Source organism: Pristis pectinata, chromosome 33 (assembly GCF_009764475.1).
Source record: "Pristis pectinata isolate sPriPec2 chromosome 33, sPriPec2.1.pri, whole genome shotgun sequence".
Taxonomy (NCBI): domain Eukaryota; kingdom Metazoa; phylum Chordata; class Chondrichthyes; order Rhinopristiformes; family Pristidae; genus Pristis; species Pristis pectinata.
This window is the reverse complement of record NC_067437.1, coordinates 1,369,436-1,393,364: the sequence shown is the minus strand read 5'-3', so window position 1 is coordinate 1,393,364 and position 23,929 is coordinate 1,369,436. Positions and strand designations below refer to the sequence as shown.

General features: G+C 44.2%; 2 protein-coding genes across 6 annotated transcripts in view; one reads left to right on the top strand and one right to left on the bottom strand.

The window, feature by feature from the left end:
* Positions 1-2,570, bottom strand: part of LOC127585506 (aldehyde dehydrogenase family 16 member A1-like) — a 52,042-nt gene extending 49,472 nt beyond the window's left edge. The window contains exons 1-2 of one of the 2 annotated variants that reach the window (XM_052043017.1): positions 2,366-2,570; positions 94-196 (exon numbers count right to left, since the gene is read on the bottom strand). In XM_052043017.1, the coding sequence (XP_051898977.1) occupies positions 94-196; positions 2,366-2,461 (199 nt within the window). In that variant the 5' untranslated portion in view covers positions 2,462-2,570. Of the gene's footprint in view, positions 1-93; positions 197-589; positions 711-2,365 lie in introns of those variants that run through there. The other variant, XM_052043019.1, reaches the window with a different exon arrangement.
* pih1d1 (PIH1 domain containing 1) lies at positions 1,049-22,525 on the top strand. Of its 4 annotated transcripts, none has more exons than XM_052043021.1 (12): positions 1,049-1,097; positions 2,741-2,807; positions 5,762-5,921; positions 8,356-8,422; positions 10,759-10,944; positions 11,294-11,355; positions 13,381-13,462; positions 17,080-17,176; positions 17,910-17,960; positions 18,467-18,557; positions 21,475-21,618; positions 22,000-22,525. In XM_052043021.1, exons 3-12 carry the CDS (start codon positions 5,841-5,843, stop codon positions 22,033-22,035), a joined length of 897 nt encoding a protein of 298 aa, XP_051898981.1. In that variant the 5' UTR covers positions 1,049-1,097; positions 2,741-2,807; positions 5,762-5,840; the 3' UTR covers positions 22,036-22,525. The 4 variants fall into 4 exon arrangements, with proteins under 4 accessions (XP_051898981.1, XP_051898983.1, XP_051898980.1 ...); XM_052043020.1 differs by lacking the exon at positions 1,049-1,097 and adding an exon at positions 2,508-2,618; XM_052043023.1 differs by lacking the exons at positions 1,049-1,097; positions 17,910-17,960 and adding an exon at positions 2,505-2,618.
* The last annotated feature ends 1,404 nt before the right edge of the window (positions 22,526-23,929 follow it).

The following is a 23,929-nucleotide window of genomic DNA, read 5'->3' as shown; positions in this document are numbered from 1 at the left end:
GGGAGGAAAGAAACTGATAGTGAATATTCTTTTATAGTCTTCAGCAACAAGAAAAGACGGAACTTCCACATTGAAAAAACATGCATTTCTTACCAGTAGCTGGATTTTTGGTCACATAGAACTGTCTGTTTTCAGGCTTCACCCATTTGCCTCCAATATAGTGACCAAAGCACCGCTTGTGATAATCCAGCCAAGCCTGATAGAACAAAACAAGAATTACTGAAATGATGTTTCCTTTGCCTCCAATATTGGGTCCTCTTACTTAGAAACCAAACCTTGTTCTACATCACCCAGGGCCATCGACTGCACCTCACCCAAGTGGCAATTACAACTGGCAAGCACATGCGCACACTTCCAACAGGAATTAGTAAGTAGTGTCAGAATGGATGTGAAGTTGGTCACTTTCCACTCCCTTATGCCTCACTGGGAAGTCCACCACCTCCAGGCAAGGAGTGGGTCATAATGATCTATAATACGCTGTGCCACATAGGATCACGCTCTATGTATGTACCGGACCACTAGAACAGTGACATGTCTTAGTTTAAAAAAAACAGAAGAAGCAAGTACACTTCTTGGAAATCCAACATACTAGCTCCACAATCAGGAACTGTTATTCCAAAATCTAGGATTTGCTATTTTAACAAATGAACAGAGATGCAAAAAGAAAGTGAACAGATAACTTTCTTCCTCCATGAGGTTTATTGTGCCCGATGAAACCGTTTCAATTTGCTTAGTGATTGGTCCCTCTTGATCAGGGATTATCAGTTAAAACAACAAGGTCACTATGACGAGGTTATTCCCTGAATTGGGATGATTGAGTAACTTCCCTTGTCAATCAGGTCTTTCAGATATGTTGCTGTAGTGAAGATCGATTTTGTTTACACAATTTGTGTACACATATCCACCACTCACATATTATTCACAGAATTTGGGCAAAATGGGCAAGACGCCCCACTAATGGGATAACCTGGATTGAGGAGGGCAAGAGAGAGAATAATTTATGGCAAAGCAAAAACTGAGGCTCAGCCGTGCAGGGTTGAAGAGAATGGGTCTGGAAGTCTTTAGAGAGAAGTTGAGGAATGGAGGGAGGGAATAGGGTAAGATAAATGGAGGGTATTTCACAGTGTGAACCAGTGTACAAATAGACCACACGAGAGGGTTGACTGACTGTAGTGGAACAGAAATGTCCTCAAGAATGGGTGGTCAAACAGTTGGATCCTTGAGTTAAGGCAGGGTGGAGATTAAACTCCAGGGCAGGGCTCTAATACCCACTCCCCCCCCCCATACCCCCTCTCCCACTGAGAATGGAAGTGTGGGGGGTGGAGGAAAGGAGACTGAATGACTTCAGATACAGGGGTAGTGCAGGGGCTTGGAGAAATGAGTACTAGTAGAGTTGCATGGAGACAGGAACAGAGGGCTAGTAGGGATGTGAAGCTGGCTACCAGCCCCAGGGGAGTGCCACTGCCCTGACACTGCAGCTCTGTCCCAGCAGAGTCCCAGAGTGCGGCAGTTTCTGTTGCTATTGGCACCACATCATCCCGTGTGCTCTGGTCAGGAACCTCTGCACCCCCACCCCCACCCCCCCCCCCCCATACCTGCCCTCTCCCTCTGTCCGTCCCCTGATTCCCCCATCCCTACTTTGTCCACCTGCCCATTACCCCCCAGTACCACTCTCCCCCCCCCCCACACCACATCTCCCCATCCCTCCCCCAGCTTGGTCCCCCTCCCCTCCCAGACTACCCCTCCCTCCCTTCCCCCCATCCCTCCCTGACTCTCCCACCCCTCCCCCAGCTTGGTCCCCCTCCCCTCCCAGACTACCCCTCCCTCCCTTCCCCCCATCCCTCCCTGACTCTCCCACCCCTCCCCCCCCCCCCGCTGCCAATTCTCCCCGTCTCTCCCCCACTTGGTCTATCTTTTCTCCCCTGTTCGCCTCCCTCCCTCCCCTCCACGAATGCTGACCCACCCCCCCAATCTCCCTCTTCTGGACGCACTACCCCCCCCCCCCATCTCTCTCTCCTCCCCACCCCATCTCTCTCCCCCGGTCTCTCTCTCTCCACCCCCCCCCCCCCACTGTCTCTCTCTCTCTCTATCTCTCTCTACCCCCCACCCCCCCCAAACTGTCTCTCTTCCCCGGTCTCTCTCTCTCCATCCCCCTCCCCCTCCCCACCCTCTCTCCTGTCTCTCTCAACCACCCCCCACTCCCTCCATCTCTCACCCCCCCCCCCCAAACACCCGTTTCTCCCCCCCTCCCCCCGGCACAGGCCCCACGTGACCAGGAGCGGCCCGAAGGCCGGACCCGGGCCTGTCCAGGAGCAGCCCACCCCCCGCCCCGGGCTATCGCGGATGGAGAGCCGCCCGGCCTGACCTGCACGTTGCAGGGACTCTCGCGGGCCGCTCCGTAGCTCATGTCACTGAAAATGTCACCGACACTCGGCTTGTGCGGCGCGGCGCTGGCAGCCATCACACCTCCCCGTCGCTAGGGCGACCCCCGCCAATCATCCACCGGAAGAAGGTCAACGGGACCACCTCCCGATCCGACACTCTTCCGCCAACAGAAGAGCAAAGCACCCGTTTAGTTCGTTCCGTTTAATTTAGAGATCTGACTCGTTAAGTGATTGGTAATTTTTCTGAATTTTATTGTTCTGGTTATAGGTTTATTCTTATGATGCAAGAAGAGTAAATACTTTGCACGACTGGTTTGTTAGATTTGATTTTTTTTTAATCGGCCTTTTATTTTTAGAGTTTGTTGCTCGGGGAGCAGATGGGGCGATGCTCATAGCAACCGGGCCAAGGAGAAGGAGCGGCAGGTGAGTCCCGGCGGTTGGAGCGGCTTTGTGGGCGGAGGGGAGGGGAGGGGAGGGGAGGGGAGGGGAGGGGAGGGGTGTTCACTGGAGCAGAAAGGGAGGTGCTGCCCGGTCACTGGGTGGGTGCAGGGTACACACTGGGTGCTGCCTGCTCACTGTGTGCATTGGGTGGACGCAGTGCACTCATTGGGTGCTGAATGTTCACTGGGTGGTGTGAAATGTGGGTGCTGCCCATATATTGGGTGCTGGCCGGTCACTGGTTGGTATCGTCAAGCTTATTGTCATGTGTGCACGTACAGTGAGGTACAGGTACAATGAACAACTTGCAGCAGCAGCGTGGCAGGCACGTAAGTACAGACAATACACAGAATATAAATTATACAAGACAGGGAAGCCGACTTGAATGGGTACTGCCTGCTCACTCTTGGTGTGAAGGGTGGGTGCTGCCCATTTACTGGGTGCTACCTGCTCACTCTTAGTGTGGAGAGTGGGTGCTGCCCGCATACTGGGTGCTACCTGCTTGCTCATAGTGTGGAGAGTGTGTGCTGCCCATTTACTGGGTGTTGCCTGCTTGCTGCATGCCATGACTGGGTACAGGTTGTCCCAGGCTGCTGCCTGCTAACTGGCTGGTGCAATGAGTGGATGCTGCAGGTGATATCATAAGTGGGTGCTGTGAGGAGCAGATGCTGCCAACTTCTTGGTAAATACGTGCAGCAGCATCAACGTAGCCTTTTTTGATCTGAGGAAAGCTTTTGACTCCATTGGTCCAGAGGGTCTATTGGAGCATCTTTCTTAAGTTTGGCTGCCCACAGAAATTAGCCTCTTTATGGTGACTGTTACACGATGACAAGCAAGCCATGGTCCTCACCAACAGACCTACTGCAGACCCAAGCCGAGTGAAGATTGGTGCTATGTCAGGCTGCATCATCACTCACCTTTCTCAGTCCTGTGCATGGTAATGCTATACCTCCCCTCCAAGGAGGTCCCTTTTGCAGTGGAGCTGATCTACAAGACAAGCGAGAAACCCCTCAACCCATATCCCCTCCACTCCAAAACCATTGTTACCAAAGTTCAAGTCATCAAGCCACAGTATGCACTCAATGCATGTGTATGCAACATTTAGAGGATAGCCTCACTTACTGAAGGATATGACAGAACGGGCCTTGTGCATAACATCTGTAAAATAAAGGCCCTCTGCCAACCTGCCCCTTCTATACAACATTGCTGTTTGATGATAATGAGACTCTAGAAGTATGGACGACAGCCTGTATCTCAGAAGCCACCTTGCAATGAAGTCAGACATAAATGATGAAATTACCTTCAGCGTGTCTGCACAGCCTTTGGCTATCTGACAAAAGAGGTCTGAAACCCCAGAAGAAAGCTCATGGTCTAGCAGGCATCACTAATCCCTACCCTCCTGTGTGTTCCTGCTCTATAGGCTTCCTACAGAAGGCACCTCAAAACTCTGGAGAGGTGCTACCTATGCTGCCTCTGCAAAATCTTCCAAAACCACTGGAAGGATAAGCAAACCAATGTCAGCATTCTCTCCCACGCCAACACTAGACTCTCAAAACAGATAGTCTATTCCAAACTCCATCATGATAAGAGTTTATCAAGTGGACAGTGGAAACAATTCAAAGACGCTCTCAAAGCTTTATCCAAAAAATATATAACATTCCTATTCATTTGTACAAATCTCTGACCTATGACCACTCAAAGTGGTGAAGTAACATTCTCAGTGGCGTTGAGAACTCTTCATCCCTTTGAGAACGCATAGAAGCCTAGTATAAACAATGGAAGGACCACCAAACTACCCACTTGCCCACACCATCAAGCACTTTCTGGCTCTGCTGTAGACTTGCATTGGCCTCAGCAGCCACCTTTGAGCCAACAAAACTGAAAGCAAGTCATTGTCAACACTGAAGGACTATGTATGAAGAAGGTTTGCATGCTTTCAGAGAGCCAGGAAGGGCTCAAAAATAAAAACATTGAATGTTTGAAATAAGATTTATGAAAGTATTTTAAAAGCTAATAATCAATGAACTGGTTCCCTATGGGTTGTACCAGCAATTTCCATGCTCAGTTTCTTACCTTGGATCATTGAGGAGTTTTGTAGAATTGAATGATCTGGGGAAAAAAACTAAAGAAATGAACTTAAATAAGAAGTAGTCCTACACAAATATGTATTTTAACAGCATAGAAAAAGTAGATCTGGAATATTAAAACCAATTAGCAAAGGGTTAACATCAGTAAGGTTAAATTTAAAGGTGACATCAAAAAATTCACGATACAAGAATTGCTCAGCCTATTTCTGGGGGTATGTGAAGGCAAAAATCTCTGTTACTGAAGCAATTGTATGTTGTGGTGGTGGACTACAAGGTTTTTCTGCTCGACAAACTATGCTGTGCCATTGATCTTCCCTTTCACTGTATTATGATTTTATACAGGGTACATGAGTAAAGGTTGAAGAATGTCTATTAAACAGCATAAATATCATCCACATTAATTTAGATGTATGTCATCCAAACCTGCCTAATTACTACATAACTTCTTGAGACAGCAACCAGATCACTGCAGTATTGGACCATTTTAGTTATTGAAATGATTTTAAATAAAAGGCTACTGTGTTTTCTGAGCTACTGTTGATCTACAAGGGCATCTTCTCCAGAATTTATGAGCAGCTGCTAATCCAGGGATACATTCCACAACAAAGCAGAGGGATACTAAATAATCAGAGTAGAAAAGCTAACACTGTAATAGAAAAACATCATACTGAGCCATTAGCAACACCAGCAGATGAACCAGTTACAGTAGCGCTTCCTTGCTGTCCATTGTTTTTGCATTGTACATTGAGCAAAGACGCAACTCTCAATAGAAAAGAGTAATGCATCATGGATACAAACTAGAGGATCATCAAACTTTTATTTATGTGTGCTTTTTCCTATAAACATTGACAGTCTTATTGGGTTTGATACTCACGCATTGGGCAATTATTGAGAGTTCTTCCTGGAGCTTGCATGCTCTGCGAGTTGGACCATGGCAGTGACGACAGACAAAAGCCTGCTTTCAGCTGAGATGCAGGAAGAGGATGCACTGTACGAACAATTGCTATTCCAGGTAAGCATGGTGACCCATCTTACCCACAACCTTGTGCAGAGTGCCATCTTTGGCCATGTACAGCAAACTCCATTAATTTGGCAAGCCTGGGACTTCAGTAGTGCCAGACTGGCAGATTTTTCAAACTATTGGATGTTATTTCAATTAATATTCAAACACACTTGTAATTCACATTTTGTTTTAGATGTTACCCACTAGTATAATAAATTTTCCAGTAAACCTGGCAGGTTTAAAAGGAGCATGAGAAATAGGTGTGTTTCAAGATAGCGCCAGAACCAGGGGCCCGGTATGCCAATGGGAGTGTGGGAACTGGAATCCCAGTATGTCAATGGGAGTGTGGGAACTGGAGTCCCAGTATGTCAATGGGAGTGTGGGAACTGGAGTCCCAGTGTGTCAATGGGAGTGTGGGAACTGGAGTCCCAGTGTGTCAATGGGAGTGTGGGAACTGGGGTCCCAGTGTGTCAATGGGAGCATGGGAACTGGGGTCCCAGTGTGTCAATGGGAGCGTGGGAACTGGGGACCTGATGTGTCAGTGGGAGCATGGGAACTGGGGCCCTGGTGTGCCAGAGGAAGTGTGGGAACTGGGGACCTGGTGTGTAAGTGGGAACTAGGGAGCCAGATGCTGAACCATCAGGATTTAAGAACAATGGGATAGCAAATCATTGGAGTTTTTCTTGGAAATACACGTTAGTCTGGGTTTTTGACTGGAAGAAGAGATGTTTAAATGCATTTTTCTCCCTCCTTCCAATTTTTTTGTTAGTTTCTGTTTCAGATTTCCATTGTTTTCCATATTCTCAGTTATCCTACTCAGTTCTAAGAACTTTAGTTCTGGATTTCAAACTTTCATGTGATTTTAATGCAGTAACAACTAGCCAGTAAGAATGCAAAAATGGTTTAAGATGTGCCAAGTGATGTTATCCTTAAGCAGGTTAACACATGATGACTCTAAATTGTAGGTTTAATAAAACAGATGTAAAATCTCAAAGCAAAAAAATCTGCAGATGCTGGAAATCTGAAATAAGTTAGGAAACATGGGAAACACTTAATGGGTCAGACAGCATCTGTAGAGAGAGAAACAAAGTTAATGTTTTGGGCTGAAGATCTTTCTGGGTCAGATATAATATAGAACAGTTCAGCACAGAACAGGCCCTTCGGCCTACAATGTTGTGCCGACATAGCTATTCCCTCCTACCTACAGAATGCCCATATCCCTCTATTTTCCTCTCATTTGTGTGCCCATCCAAACCCCCCTTAAAAGTCCCCAATGAATTTGCCTCCACCGCCTTATCAGGCAACGCATTCCAGGCATCCACCACTTGCTCAGTAAAAAAAAAGTACCCCTCACATCTGTTCTGAACCTACCCCCTCTCACCGTAAATGCATGCCCTCTGTCGTTGGATTGCTCAATAATGGGAAAAAGATATCGTTTGCTCATCCTATCTATGCCCCACATAATTTTATACACTTCGAACAGATCACCCCTCAGCCTCCGCCGCTCCAGAGAAAAGAGCCCAAGTTTGTCCAGCCTTTCCTGAAAGCACATGCCCTCTAATCCAGGCAGCATCCTAGTAAACCTCCTCTGCACCCTCTCTAAAGCCTCGACATCCTTCCTGTAGTGAGGTGACCAGAATTGCACGCAATATTCTAAATGCGGCCTAACCAGAGTTCTATAGAGAAGCATCATAACTTCTTGACCCCTATACTCAATACCCCGATTAATAAATGCAAGCATTCCATAAGCCTTCTTAACCACCCTGTCTACCTGTGTAGCCACTTTCAATATCTTGTGCCTTGAATTATTTCTATAATAAAAGACTTTGAAAACTTTTGATATAGGGCTTATTTTATTATTTTAATAAAAGTTGTCTCTAAAATCTACTGTTATCATTTAAAGATATCTAAGATCTCTTTACACCAAAATACTTTTACAGATGATGAAGTATTTTCGAAGTGAATGCATTGCTGTAATACACAGAAACACAGTAAGCAATTTTTGAACAGAAAGCTGACAAAAGCAGCAATATATTAATGGCAACATTTTGTTTTTGGTGATGTGGTCAAAGGTTAATGTTTTGTAAGGTACCAGAGGAACATATTCCTCCATCCATTCTAAAATAGTCTTCAAAATAACGCCATGGATTTTTACTTACATTAACGAATTTGCATTACTTCACTCTTGAAGTTTACACTTGTGGCCACTTTTGCAAGATATTGGAAATGTAACTAGAATCTCTTTTAAAGAGGAGACTTTGCTTACAATGAAATGAAAGGAAAAAACGAATACATTAACAACGGCGCCCTAGGCAATCCTAAAAGTAGACATGCAAGTTCAGCCCTTGTATTAGTCTGTGCCATATTTAATTAAAGACGTTCTGTGTTTCTGTTATTATTTGCTGCAATGCATTTGTTTATTGGCTTTCTCTTTCCCCTGTAGGCTGCAAAAGAGATGCAGAGCAAACTTCCAACAACACAGGAATCTAAGCAGATCAGACCACAGCCAGGTAAGGATCATAAAACAAATCCACAGATTTGGCATGTGCACTGCACTTAACCTTGTTAACCTACTATACGAACAAATAGAAAAGTAATCAGTGGCTAATCACTGTCACTTCTGTGGCAAATAGTTGTGGACTGCAGTCTCACTCCAGAGATGTACACAAAGATATAGGCACAGTTTCTTTTCTCTTGTGGACAATAAAGATCCTGTATCATTCTGAAGTAGGGAGGTTGTCCCTGGTGTTCTGGCCAATGTTTATGTGGAAATTACTGGGGATCAAATTTTCTGTCATCATCATATACAGTAAAACTCTGAGAATCCAGCATCCTCGAGACTTGGTTGGCGCCGAACTGGTGGATTTTTCAGACTTTTGAATATCACTGTGATGTAAACACCAACACGCTTTTAATTCATTCTTTTATTCAGCTGTTGCAAAGTAGTAGTATGATTTTTCCCAGCGAACTAGGTGAGGCTAAAAGGAGCTCGGGGAATCTGGGCCCCTGGTAAGTTTAAAGGGAACACAGGAAACAGGCCTCCAGTCAATGTAAAGGAAGCAAGGGAAACAAGGCCCCAGTAATGTAGAGGGAGCAAGGGAATTGGGAGCCTCGTCAATTTAAAGGGGGGGGGGGCATGGGAATCGGGTCCCTGCAAGTTTAAATGGAGCTCAGGAAGGGAGCTCAAGAACTGGAACTAGGTGAGCCAGTTGCTGAACCATCAAAATTTCCAAAAAAAAATCAGATTGCAGATTATTGAAGTAATACTGTAACTGTGAGATATTGCTGTATGCAAATTGGCAGCTGTGTGTCTTATAGTTGTGACAACTATTTGAAAATATATTGTTGGTTTTAACCCTTCTCACCAAAAGTAATCAGCTAGTTCTTAATTCGGAATTAATTGAAAACCTGGGTTGCTAAATTCTTTCTAATCTCAGAAGAATGGAACATTATAACATAAGGCAAAGTTAGTCTGATTGAATGTGGAGATCACAAAAAGGGTAACAGCTGATCTTTTGAAATAACACTTTTTAACTTGCAAGTTGGATTCCTGGAAGACTTTTTTCAAAAGGATATATATGCTGTCTGTAGCTGTGCCTGCTGCTCAAGTGTTATCTAATATTAATGAATCTCATCACCATTGTTTGCCCTTGGTTTTGGCTATTGTATTAGTGTGTACTATTTAATGGACATGAGGGCATTGTGGGCTGCTGCTGCTCTTACTTGCATGAGAATTTCATTTATAGAATGAGGGTAGAGTTAAGATCCCTCCCTAACCAGCGTTCATCAGGCATGTGGAAACAGACCTCTATCTTGGAGTTTTGCAAGGTTCTGTTGCAGTCAGGAATGGGGAAGTCATCGTGTCAGAGATTCCAGTCCATTCTGGGTGATATTTCATGCCCTCAAGTTTCTCTTGACTTTTCCCAATGATACCCCACTTTGCTCAGTTCTTGCTCCATGCACACTGATTAAAAGAAAGATAACTTGGGTCTATGCAAAACATTCACTATTTTTGGATGTGCCCATAAATCCAATGGAGTGAGGCTTTTTAAAATGTGTCCCATAAAGGAACACAACAGCCAATTTGTACACAGCCATCTTCATAAGCAACAATGTGATAACACAATCTGTTTTTTGTGATGCTGGTCCTTGATAACTGTTGGACGGGATACTGAGGCAAAATCTTTTTGCTCCTCTAAGTAATGGTGTTACAACCACGCATAAAAAAAGGGGCACAGGTTAATCACTCACCTCAAAGGTACTGCCTTGGACAATGCAACACTTTGTTAGTACTGCACTAGAATATAAACCTAAATTTGTGCTACAGTCTCTGGAGCATTCTCTTAAATTTCCTAATTTAGGAGGATATGCTGCAATCCAGCGAACCAGGGTCAACCTAAGGGTATTGTCTGATATCTTGCCCAAGGGAATGTTCTACATGAACGAACCAATACCACTAACGCCATCCAACATCAGTGCATGTGCGCTTGTCAGTGGAAATCACTGATGATTCATGGAAAAGATGGGATTGGTAGAACATTGCCTCCCCTCAGCTAAATGCTTCTGCAGAAAGACTTCCTATGGCTAGCTGTATGTTTCACCTACAACAACCACAACTTACCTGGTACTAATGTAGTAAAACAAGCAACAGATGCATCATCAGGCAGTGTTTGACACCGAGCTATTTAAAATGGCTGATGAAAAGCTTGGCGAATGAGGTAGGTTTAAAGGAGGAGGGAATTCTAGAGCTGGGAATTCAATCAGTTGCCAGTAGTAGAGGGAAACCTTTTCATGAAGGTGGCTTGCACTGATGAAATGAATTTACAAAATAAATCCCTTTTCACAGGATTCTGTGTGAAGACAAAGACAAGAAGCAGTGAGAAGGTTTTCATTAACGTTTGCAAATCCGATCAAATCCCGCCTCCACCAGATCTCTCTGAAGAGGACCTGGTGACCTTGTTGGAATCAGAAGATCCTTCAGGATATAGGATTCCCATGAGCCTTGGTGAACCTCATGCTGAAGTTGACAACAGTAGGTATTTGTGCAATAGGACAGGAGGAGTAAGTTGATGTTGATCAAACGCTCTCCTCTCCGTTCAGCAGCTAGTAGGATACGGCCATTTAGTGTGGCCACAATCTGCGGCTCAAGGAAACTTCAGAGTCAACCCTTGGTTTGTGCTGAGTTCACTGTCACCTTCAGGCAAGGGCAAGATTGGACCTGGAGAGTGATGTATTTTTGCCTCAGTGGCCAGCCCTGATCTAACCTTGCGCGATAAGCTTTGCCACGGTGCTAGTGGGCAGCTATTACAGTGGAGGAGTGTGCCAGCATAACATCAGGAAAGAAACTGCTGTGTGTGATATAAATTGTTTTTATTTTACAGGTGGTAATGGATGTACTGCATATGACATAGTTATCAATTCTAAGTTTTACAACAAAATTCAGGTAAGGTATAATAATTCACATTTACAGGTATCACAATTGCTTGCAGTTTACTGATGCGTGGGTAATGATTATTCTGCTGAAGCAGTAGCGCAGAGGTCAAAGTTCATCACAATTTATGAATAGCTGCACATATTTCAACACAAGAGCTTGCCAGAGTGGAAATTTCATTGTCAATCAAGCTTGGTGTACTCACTGCTGTAAGTGGCTGAGAATTTATATATCGCCATCCTTAACTGACTGCAGTTTTCTGGAATAATAACCCTGCATTTATTGGGATGTGCTGCTGTTATTTCTGTTTCCCCACGACCAACGCATTGACTGACACAGATTGATTCTCTATATGAATCTGTTGTAAAATCCCACTGGGGACCCTCATAAAGCCCAAATGCATAACCTTTGTCCTTTGGAGAGGAGAACCTGTCAATTTAAAAACAGTTTCTTCCCCACTGCTATCAGACTTCTGAACCAATCAGCTCTTTCACGTCCCTTCCCGGTGGTGTTGCCATATTCCTGTACTCTTAGTTCTACCTCTATTATTATTCCATTATTGTCACTTCAGCACTTCCGTTTGCACTGCTTCAGTTTGCACTGCAATCTTGGCACCATTCTGCTGTTCTGCGCTCATCATTGTGTTTATTGTTGTATTTGTTATTACCATGTACGACATTTACTCTGAGCTTCGCGGAGCAAGGAATTTCATTGCACCCTGGTGTATATGACAATAAACTAAACTAATCTAATCTAATGACTGTATACATAACCCAACCTCATATAGCACCCTTCTTGACTACCTTGGATCATCAATGTATATAGTACTGACTCACTGGCATTATGATAAACAAAATAACAAATGAAAAGGTTTATTAAGAAGAAGTCAGCAGCAAAAGCTATACTTTCACAGCACCTTGAAGTTGTCAAGGGTGTTCACAGAACAAATTGGCAGACAAAGTTTGACACCATTCCACATGGGAAAACGAAAGTTTGGGTCAGAGAGCTAGGTTTTAAGGGCTGTGAGGTTCCAGGGGCAGCTGAAGGCACAGTTTATAGTTTGCGCCTGAAGCAAATCTGCACAATAGTTTGCGCCTGAAGCAAATCTGCACAATAGTTTGCAGAGCATTCATCAAGCTGCAACATGACAAGAGCAAAGAAATGAGACTCTCTTTTCCACACTTGGAGCTGCAAATTTACACACATCTTCTAAATGCAAACCTCCTCCACCAAACGGCAATTAAACAGGCTGACTTCAAGCTTAGTGCTTGAATCCATCAGAGTGCTGTGCTTTAATATCAATGTATCATTGCAGCCAAACAATACATCCCGCAGTACACTTGTCATTGTGATCCGACATGCTATCAGCAACACCACGAGATGTCAGTCACAATTTTGAAAATAGTGCAATCACGTGAGTTTAGATGTTAGTCTTCATGATTAACCAGCCTGTTTCACCAGTGAGATGCATCTTTCAGACAACACACTAGATCCTCCCATTGCACACTGTAACCCTTAGGTGGGAATTTTTTACTTGCCTAGTGTCCCGCATGGATGATGCGATTCATTAAGAAGTGGTTAATTTTGGGATTTATCAATGCACACACATACTGAGAAAGGTAAATAAGAGGTTTCATTTATATTGCACTTTTCATAAATATCAAGGCATTCAAATATCCTTGGCTACTATTGAAATACTTGTGAAGTATGCCATGGTAGTTTCAAATGAGACAAGATCTACCTACTCTCTCATTTAAAGATCACATAGCAAAATCCTTCAGGGGAGCTCCTCTGATGTCTTGCTCAGTGGTTATCCCTGAACTAACAGATTATCTGGCCGTAATCGCTTTGCTCTTTGTGGGAACCTGTTGTGTGCAGAGTAGCTACCATTTTTCCTATGCTGCAAGCAGAGAAGTTCTTCATTGACTGTAAAGCACGCTAGGATGTCCTGAATTCTTGAAAAGCATTATATAAATGCAAGTCTTTTAATATAGAACAAGAAATTTAATATTAACTTTGATACTTTTTTTAATACAGAACAATAAACTCTTCATGGAGTTTTTTATGACTATCGGATTTGAAGGATTAGAGAACAAGTATAACTTGGAGCTTTCCAGAGGTGGGTTTTTTAGATTGTCCTTAAGATCAGAATCAGGTTTATTATCACTGACATATGTCATGAAATTTGTTGCTTTGCGACAGCAGTACAGTGCAAGACATAAAAGTTACTATATGTTACAAAATAGTGCAAAAAAAGAAATAATGAGGTAATGTTCATGGGTTCATGGACCGTTCAGAAATCTGTGGCAGAGGGGAAGAAGCTGTTCCTGAAACATTGAGTGTGGGTCTTCAGGTTCCTGTACCTCCTCCCCGATGGTAGTAATGCAAAGAAGGCGTGTTCCAGATGATGAGGGTCCTTAATGATGGATGCCGCCTTCTTGAGGCATCGCCTCTTGAAGATGTCCTCGATGGTGGGGAGGGTTGCCCCTGTGATGGAGCTGGCTGAGTCTACAATCCTCTGCAGCCTCTTTCAATCCTGCACATTGGATCCTCCTTACCAAACGGTGGTGCAACCAGTCAGAATGCTCTCCACCATACATCTGTAGAAATTTGCAAGAGTCTTTGGTGACTTACCAAATCTCCTCAAACTCCTAACGAAGTAGAGCCGCTGGAGTGCCTTCTTCGTGATTGCGTCAATGTGTTGGGCCCAGGATAGATCCTCTGAGATGTTGACGCCCAGCAACTTGAAGCTGCTCACCCTTTCCACTGCTGACCCCACAATGAGGACTGGTATGTGTTCTCCTGATTTCCCCTTCCTGAAGTCCACAATCAATTACTTGGTTTTGCTGATGTTGAGTGCAAGGTTGTTGTTGCGACACCACTCAGCCAGCTGATCTATCTCACTCCTATACACCACCTCATCGCCATCTGAGATTCTGTCAACAACAGTGTTGTCACTGCCGAATTTATAGACAGTGTTTGAGGTTTTTACTAATATTCCTTGCTGGTCCAACCTCAAATGAATCCTCACTTGCTGATCCACTATTGATGGTTACTGTGACCATTTTGCTGGAGCTTCATAACTAAAGTGTGACATTCCTCAGGTTATTCAATCAATTTTTTTCCCACAAGGATAAACTCCATTCATAAAATCTGTAAATATATAATACATTACATTAGAGTCATGGTACTACATCACAGAAACAGGCCCTTTGGCCCATCTACTCCATACTGACCTGATCTCCTGCCTAGTCTCATCTACCTGCATCTGGACCATATTCCTCCAAACCCCTCCCAGCCGTGTACCCATCCAAACCTCTCTTAAATGTTACAATTGAACCCACATCTACCACTTCTGCTGGCAGCTCGTTCCACACTTGCACCACCCACTGAGTGAAGAAGCTCCCCCTCAGATTCCCCTTAAATTAAAAAACTTTATTTATACAGCACAGTAACAGGCCCTTCCGGCCCAACAAGCCCGCGCCGCCCAATTACACCCATGTTAGCCTACTAACAAGTACGCCTTTAGAATGTGGGAGGAAACGAGCACCAGAGGAAACCCACGCAGTCATGGGGAGAACATAGAAACTCCTTACAGACAGTGGCTGGAACTGAACCCTGATCGCTAGCGCTGTAATAACGTTACGCTAATGGGTGCACTACCGTGCCACCCAAATATTTCACCTTTCACCCTAACCTATGATCTTGCTAGCGCTGTAATAACGTTACGCTAATGGGTGCACTACCGTGCCACCCAAATATTTCACCTTTCACCCTAACCTATGATCTCGGGGAAAAAGCCTGCATGCATTCACCCTATCTATACCCCTCATAATTTTGTATACATCTATAAGATCTCACTACATTCTCCTGCGCTCCAGGGAATAAAGTCCTAAGCTACTCAACCTTTCCCTATCACTCAGGTCCTCAAGTCCTGGCAACATCCTTGTAAATTTTCTCTGCACTCTTTCAAGCTTATTGATATCTTTCCTGTAGGTAGGTGACCAGAACTGCACACAATACTCCAAATTCGGCCTCACCAACGTACAACTCCAACTTAACATCCGACTCCGGTATTCAATGCCCTGATTTATGAAGGCCAAAATGCCAAAAGCTCTCTTTACGACCCTACCTACCTGTGACGCCACTTTCAAGGAACCATGGATCTGTATTCCCAGGTCCCTCTGTTCTACCGCACACCTCAGAGCCCTATCATTCTCTGTGTAAGTCCTACCCTGATTTGTCCTCCCAAAGTGCAACACCTCACACTTGTCTGCATTAAATTCCACGTTGCTATGTGTCAGCCCATTTTCCCAGCTGGTCAAGATCACGCTGCAAGCTTTGACAGCCTTCCTCATTGTCCCCTACCCCCCCATCTTGTGCTATGAATGATAATTCATGGATTGTCATTCTTAGCACAAGATGTTTCATTCCATTTGGTTACAAGGTTTAGATTACACCAGCTCTCTAAAAGAACAGATTACATCAGTTCTTTTTTTGCACATGTTCCATGACCCAAAAGTCTAAAGGACTTTAACACAGGTTCCAGCTTCTTGATGTGCAATAACAGCAGGTTCTTCAACAGTGGCCTTTCCCCATTGAGCCTCTGCAGTGGCTGCACCAACTTCAGTACTTCCCTTGGTATGTAGCCTTCAGCATACAGCTCCTTGCACTGGAAGTGCAGTTTAGGGTTAACCAAAGCACATCTTTCATCACCTGGAAACGGTTGATATCTGTCTCTGTGTGTACCGGGGAACAGCCCACATAAGTCCAAATTAAGCAGCTGTTTGGGGTGGACCTCAGCAAAGTCACAGATCTCTTTCTAGGCCTTCTTGACAAACACTCTTTCCAGAAGGAGATGGATGACAGTCTCAACCCCACCACAGGCACCTCAAAGATTGTGCAGTGCCACTGAAAATTTGGTTATGCATAAAGGATCTTGTCAAGAGCCATGCGAAATCTTGGAGATTGTTTGAAAGTTCTGGTAATGAAGCATTGTGCCAAATGACTGACAGTTTGCACAGGAACCCACCCAGCAGCATACACTCTCCTATTTGACCCAAGAACATTGTGCAGATCACTGCCTGATCTGATGTGTTTAAAGGTGTTCTCTTGCACAAACTTTTCAATGAGGGACATGTAGCTACGGTACCGCCCAACTGAACAGAATGTTCCCCAGCATCATGATCAGGCCCATTCTTTGTAACACCAGGTGGATAGAATCTCGATCGACAGTGACATTTATTTTTTTTCATACCCAGAGTCTACACACAGCTTGATGCAGCCATCAAAATGGGTACATTTTCCCCATTACCTCCCTCACCCCCTTTCTCTGGAAATTTGTACTTTGCATCTTTGCAGACGCAAGCCATTTTCAATCTTTTTCAAAGTTGACCTAGGTTGAAATAATTCAAGGTGGAAGCAAGAAACAATCACTCCCAGCTGCTTTCAACTGCTCTTTGTCTGCAGATAATGGAGACTTGTGAAACTAGTGCTCTGTGTTGGTGACCTACCTTGTTTCATCTGGCTGAACTCCAGTCTAACCAACTGAAGGAAGAAATGGCATATTTCCAGTTCCTATAAAACTGAATCTGAACTTGGTGCTTAAGCCAATGTACTATCCAATCTTCATCAGACAGTGGGGATCTTTATTATCTGTGTCTAACCTCAGAGTCCAGTGGTAAAAGATGTTCCCACCAGGTTATTATAGTTGCTAACATTTTTGTTTCTTTCTAGAATGGCGAATGTTGAAAAACAGGAAATTTCTGGGATCTGTAACAGAACAGAACATTAGAACAAAATCAAAACCTGTCATCCAGGAACTGAAATCCAGGTAATGCACAAAGAAAAAACTCAGTGTCAATAGCAGCCTTCACATCTTTAGCAAATTTTTGATTCAACACTTGTCATTAGCATAACATTATTAAACAGCACGGTGCAATAAAACTTAGTAACTTTCAGTAAAGCTTGTGATGCTGTACTGACAGATTTTCTGGACTCTTGGATCTTGTTCCAATTAATACACCAACACACTTTAAATTCAGTTTTTTTTAAGATGTTATGCAATAGCATAATAACATTTCCAGTGAACCTGGTGTGCTGTAGGGGGCATGGGAACAGGGGTCCTGGTGTGTCAAGGGGAGAATGGAAAAGGGGCCCAGGTGTTTCAGAGGTGTCATGGGGATGGTGGAAACGTGAATAGGCACCCCGATAATTTAAAGGGACTGTGAGAATCAGCTCCGGGTGAACTAGATGCCAAACTGTCAGGATTTCCAAACAGTCATTTAGCGGATTTTGGGAATTTTACTGTTCTGTGCAAATCATAAGAGTACAGAAAAGGCCATTTTGCTTTTGTTGGTTCCTCCCTCCCTCTCTCCCTCTTTCCCCCTTTCCCCATAACCTGACAGTGTACAGTGTACAGAGAAAAGTAGTAGCCATTGGTAAGGTTGTACAATTTGGTTACAACTGCTGCATATTCTGTTTTTCCATCAAGATTAAAAAACATAGCATCAAAATCCAGCTCAGTGTAACCGGTAAACACAAGCCATCTTATTTTATTTCACCAGCACTTTGTCCCCAGGAAGCTGCACAAAGCCTCTTGTATCAGAAGTAGAAAGGTAAGGTTAATTTGTGTTTCTTCAGAGTAGGAGACTGTGTTTGCTTGTCAGGTGAACTGCCACCTCACAGTTCCAGCAACCAGGGTTCAATCCTGACCTCGGATGCTGCCTCTGTGGAGTTTGCAGGTTCTCCCTGCGACTGCATGAGTTTCCCCAAAGTGCTTCAGTTTTCTCCCACATCATAAAGCTGTGCAGGTTGGTAGCTGCAAATTGCTGAGAGTGGGTAGGTGGGTGGTAGAATCTGGGGGGATGTGAGGGAGAGTAAGATGGAACTAGTGTCGGATTATTGTAAATGGGTAGTTGATGTTTGGTATAGACACGATGGGCTGAAGGGCCTGTTTCCATGCTGTGTGAATTTACACTAGAAGTAAGTAATTGAAATGCCACTAGGTACCAAAGCTTCCATTGGGATTTGGAGATTTGTTTTCATGTAAGCATGGTTGGAATGTCTGTGAGGAATGTGTGTTCTGGTATAATCATTAACGAACTTCTCTCTGTTCTGGCAGTACTTGCATGGAACCGGAATACACGATAGTGGCTGAGCCTGCAGACCAACACCCCAGCTTTCTGATAGCAGAAATTTCCTTGCCAAAAGTGGTTAGTATTAGGTTTCCCGATTGCTGCACTTTGGAGGTGGTGAGGGATACTCAGGCACTTCATGGCCAAGATGAAGATTGTGAGAATAAAGCTAATGATTATACAAATCAGCTTTGCTGGTGAAGAGCCAATTCTGCATAGACTCTTCTGCCCACATAAAACACTTGCATCCAGTTAGTGATGTGTGTTTGTTAGGAACAATCGCGTGTCTGAGTCTGAAAGTTACAGGTTCAAAGTCAAGTTTATTGTCATATACGCAAGTACGTGTGTGCACGGGTGCAGTGAAAAACTTACTTAAGATAGAGATATCTTTATTAGTCACATGTACATCGAAACACACAGTGAAATACATCTTTTGCGTAGAGTGTTCTGGGGGCAGCCCGCAAGTGTCGCCACGCTTCCGGTGCCAACATAGCATGCCCACAACTTCCTAACCCGTACGTCATGGAATGTGGGAGGAAACCGGAGCACCCGGAGGAAACCCACCCAGACATGGGGAGAACGTACAAACTCCTTACGGACAGTGGCCGGAATTGAAATCGGGTCACTGACGCTGTAATAGCGTTACACTAACCACTACACTACCATTGCCAGTTGGTTCAAGAACCCACACCACAGTTTAATCAGTTGAGACAGATGTTCTACTTCAGTGTGAGGGAGTGCTGCATTATCAGAGGTACTGGGGTCCAGGTGAAAACTTGGGGTCCAGACCCATCTGCCTGCATTGCTTAAGCCACGCTCCCATTTATCGTCACTGCTAGTGAGGGTAAGTATGACTGGAAAAGATAGCATTGACTCACCTAAGATACACGTCATGGAGTTACACAGCACGGAAATAGGCCCTTCAGCCCAACTCATTCATGCTGACCTAGTTGCCTAGCTGAGCTTTTCCGTTTTTCCTCTGTTTGATCCCTAGCTCCCTAAACCTTCCCTGTTCATGTACCTGTCCAAATGATTTTAAATGTCGGAGTTGTTCCTGCCTCAACCACTTCCTCCGGTAGCTCATTTCATGTACCTACCTCCCTCTCTCAGATTCCCTTTAAATCTTTCTCCTCTCACCTTAAACCTATGCCCTCTAGTTTTAGACTCCCCTACCCTGGGAAGAAGTCTATGACCATCCTCCTTATCTATGCTCTTCATGGTTTTATAAACCTCTGTAAGGTCACCCCTCAGCCTCCTACACTCCAGGGAAACAGTTCCGGCAACTTGTGAATGTTTTGTGCACACTCTCTAGCTTAGTCATGTCCTTCCTATAGTATGGTGACCAGAACTACACACACTACTCCAGGTGCAGTCTCACCAAAGTCTTGTGCAGCTGTAACATGACATCCCAATTCTTGTACTGAGTGCCCCAACCAAAGAAAGCAAATGTGCCATACCCCCTCTTCACCTGTGTTGCCACTTTCAGGGAACTTTGTACATACCCCTAAATCCCTCTGTTTCTACAACACTCCCCAGGGCCCTACCATTTACTGTGCAAGTCCTGCCTTGGTTTAACATCCCAAATTTTGCACTTGTCTGAGTTAAATTCCATCTGCCATTCCTTTGCCCATTTCCCAGTTGATCTAGATCTTGTTTTAACCTTAGACAACCTTCTTCACTGTCCACTTTGCCACCAATTTTGGTGTCATCCACAAACTTACTAATCATGACACCTATACTGTCATCCAAGTTGTTAATAGTCAAGTAATATTCAAGGATGACGCACACATATCATAAGATCACAAGACGAAAGGACAGAAGTAGGCCATTTGGCCCATCGAGTCTGCTCTGCCACTTCACCGTGAGCTAAACTATTCTCTCATCTAGCCCCAATTCCCTGCCTTTTCCCCATATCCTTTGATACCCTGACTAATTAGATACCTATCAATCTCTTCCTTAAACACCCCCAATGATTGGGCCTCTACAGCTGTATGTGGCAAAGAATTCCATAAATTCACGACCCTCTGGCTAAAGAAATTTCTTCTCATCTCTGTTTTAAATGGGTACCCTCTTATTCTAAAACTGTGCCCTCTTGTCCTGGACTCACCCATCAGGGGAAACAACTTAGCTGCATCTACTCTGTCCAATCCTTTCAATATTCGAAATGTTTCTATGAGGTCCCCTCTCATTCTTCTATACTCCAATGAATACAGTCCAAGAGCCGACAAACACTCCTCGTATGTAAGCCCTTGCATTCTGGGAATCATCCTCATAAATCTTCTCTGAACCTCCTCCAACATCAGTACATCCTTTCTAAGATAAGGGGCCCAAAACTGCATACAGTATTTCAAATGAGGTCTCACCAGTGCCCCATAGAGCCTCATCAACACCTCCTTAATCTGAGGAATTCCCAGTTAAGTACTGAAAAGTGACTGATGCCCATGAAGCTGTATCCCAGTGAGAGTTGACACTTTCAGGAGAGGAAGGAAAAGCAAAGATGACCTGCACTGTATATTTATGTCCTTGAAGAGAAGTAGTCTCTACAGTTGTGAAGGGTTTGGGTAGAGAAACGGTCTAGGTGGATGAAGGGTCAGTAACCAGAGGACGTTGGAAGTAAATGCCAAAACACACCGGCTACGTAAGGAAAAGCTGCTTATGCAACAAGTGTTTAGGATTTGGAAGGCACTGCCTGTTAGGGTGTTGGATGCAGAATCTAAAGAAGTCTTTAGGACCTACCTCCACCACCCCACAGGTTCTCTGCCTCCTTCCCCACTTTCTCTGCAATGTAGAAGTTTTGTTTTAGTCCCAAACTGTTCCCAATACTGATGAAGGCTCATCTACCTGAAAGGTTGGCTCTGCTAACCTCTCTGATTCTGCCTGACCTGCTGAGATGGGGACAAATCAGATGGCTCTTCTGAAGAGCCACCACAGACCAACAAGCAAAATGCTCCAGTGTTGTACAATTCCGTAACTGTAAAATCTCTCTGTGTTGCAGGATTCAGTAGGATCATTACTGCTTGACCTGGGAGAGGACCGAATTGTGTTGTGGGCCAGGCCAGACCTTTATCACCTCGACATTTACATCCCATACAACATAACCCCAGAGGAAAGCGGTTCTCAGTTCAACAGAAATACCAGGGTAAGGCAAAGTCTATCACTTGGGCAGAGTTCCAGTCACACTGACAGTCAAGTGATTGTAACACGCACAAAAAATGTGGGTTGGCTATCAAAATACAGTTTTCTATGTTTGAAATACACGAGCAAGAAACAGCACTGACATAAGCAAGATGTGGTGTTGGTTAGGAAAGGTTCATTTTCTGTTCCTGGGTGTCTGCTTCCAATGTACATGTCCTAGCAGAGACACAAGCACTATCGGTCAGGAGTGAATTGTTCCTTCTAGTGCATAGTATATGGTACAATTTACAGGACCACAAAGACATAAAGTTCCAGTCTAGAGATATATGATCACAAAGGCATGAAGTTCCAGTCTAGAGATTAATTTCTCTACCATTCTTGGCAGGTTCTGACTATAACGATGCCGGTGCAGCCTGCCTAAGACCGTGAATGCTTCCAGGACCGGCAGTACTCATGAAGAGCAGACAACCAGGACTTGTTCTCCATTCCCATGTGCTCACCATCACTGCACTTCTGTTGTGTCACTTTCCAGTCTAATGACATGGCATTCACTTCATATTATTTTTGCATTGTCATAATTGCGTTTTAAAATAGGTTTATTAAATTCAGGCCTGGATCCAGTGAGTTATTGCCCTTTATTACATCCCTTGTCCCAAGCCATGGCCTCAGACCACCATCTGGTGTGTGGCCTACGTATACAGGAGATATTAACTGTCAGAGCTGGTCAGCTATTTCACAGCAGAGGGCTGATTGGCTGTGCTCAGTGCTGTGTTATTGTCATTGCATTCATAATAAATGATTCAGAGTCAAGATGTTGGCTAATTGTTCAAATGCACAGCGGGCTTGCCTGCTTTTGTAGCAAGGACGTGGTTTTAAGCAGAGCCTGTTCATTGGAGTCCTACATTTTGATAAAAGGCCACATGAAAAACTTTTGCTGTGTGCTTATTTGTAGGAAAAGATGTTCTGGTTTAACTTTCATTCATAGTGTTCATGGTTTTTTCTTAGTAACTGGTAAGGGATTAGAGAATGTTTTATTGTTCAGCCAAAGTTTGTGCTTGCTCTGTCAATCAATCTAATGGGCGAGTGAACTTGTGGGCAAGTTTATCAAGGACTCTGAGTGAAGCACATGCTAGTTTTTGGTTTCACCATCCTTCTCTGAGGCTTATCGTCTGCATATAAAGGTGTTACAGAAACTAGACTGTAGAGTGGAGACACAAGAGGCTGCAGATGCTGGAATCTGAAGCAACACACAAGATGCTGGAGGAACTCAGTGGGTCAGGCAGCATCTATGGAGGGAAGTGGACTCAGATGAAGGATCTCAACTGCTGGTAAACTGTGTAGTGTGTTGTCAGCTAAATGGTCAACGGTTTGTAAGTTAGATGTTAGCTTGTTTTTGTGTTCTTATCAAGGGCTGGTTATGATTAGCAGTTAGGTTATGTCAGCTGCAGCTCCAGTGGGGAGAACTCGGGGCTTTCAGTCGAAAGGTTGTGGGTTGAAAACCCACTGCACGGACAAACACAACAAACTAGGCTGGGAAATAAAAACAGTAAATGCTGGGAACTCAGCAGGTCAGGCAGAGTGTGGAGAGAGAAGCAGTTATTGTTTCAAGCCTGAGGTCAGATCCCAGTTCTGATGAAAGGTGTGAGACCTGAAACGTTGACTGTCTCTCTCCACAGATATTGTCCGACCTACTAAGTGTCTCCAGCATTCTCAGTTTCTTTGATTTTCATTCTTGTCTGGCACACTATTGCAGTACTGAGGATGTGCTGCACTGGCCTTTCAGCTGAGATGTCAGGCTGAAGCCCCACCTGTTCTTCCAGTAGATGTAGACAGATCCCAGGTCACTCTTTGAGAGAAGACCAGAGGGTTTCCTCCAGTTTCCTGACCAATGTTAATCCCTTATTCATCATCAGTAAAAGTAAATAATCATCGTTTCCACATAATTGTCCATGGGACCTCAATGTGTGCATGAATAGCTGCCAGGATTCCTATATTACAATAGTGACAGCGCTTCATTGGCAACAAAACATCCTGGGACACTTGTGATAGAAGCTATATAAATGCAAGTTTCCTCTCTCCCTTCACTGCGAAGGGACTTGCATTGTTCAATTTGGATGAGGTGATTGGAAGTTCATGGACTGAGATAGAACGATCTGAAACTGAGAGAATGAACTAGACCTCCTTACAGTTGGGTATGCAGGTTTTCAGACAACCAACCAGATATTAAGCACCAGCACATGAGTACCTGAAGCCAGCACCATCTGCTGATTCATTGGGTTTATTTATTCCCAGTCCCTGATGTACTGTCCTGAGTT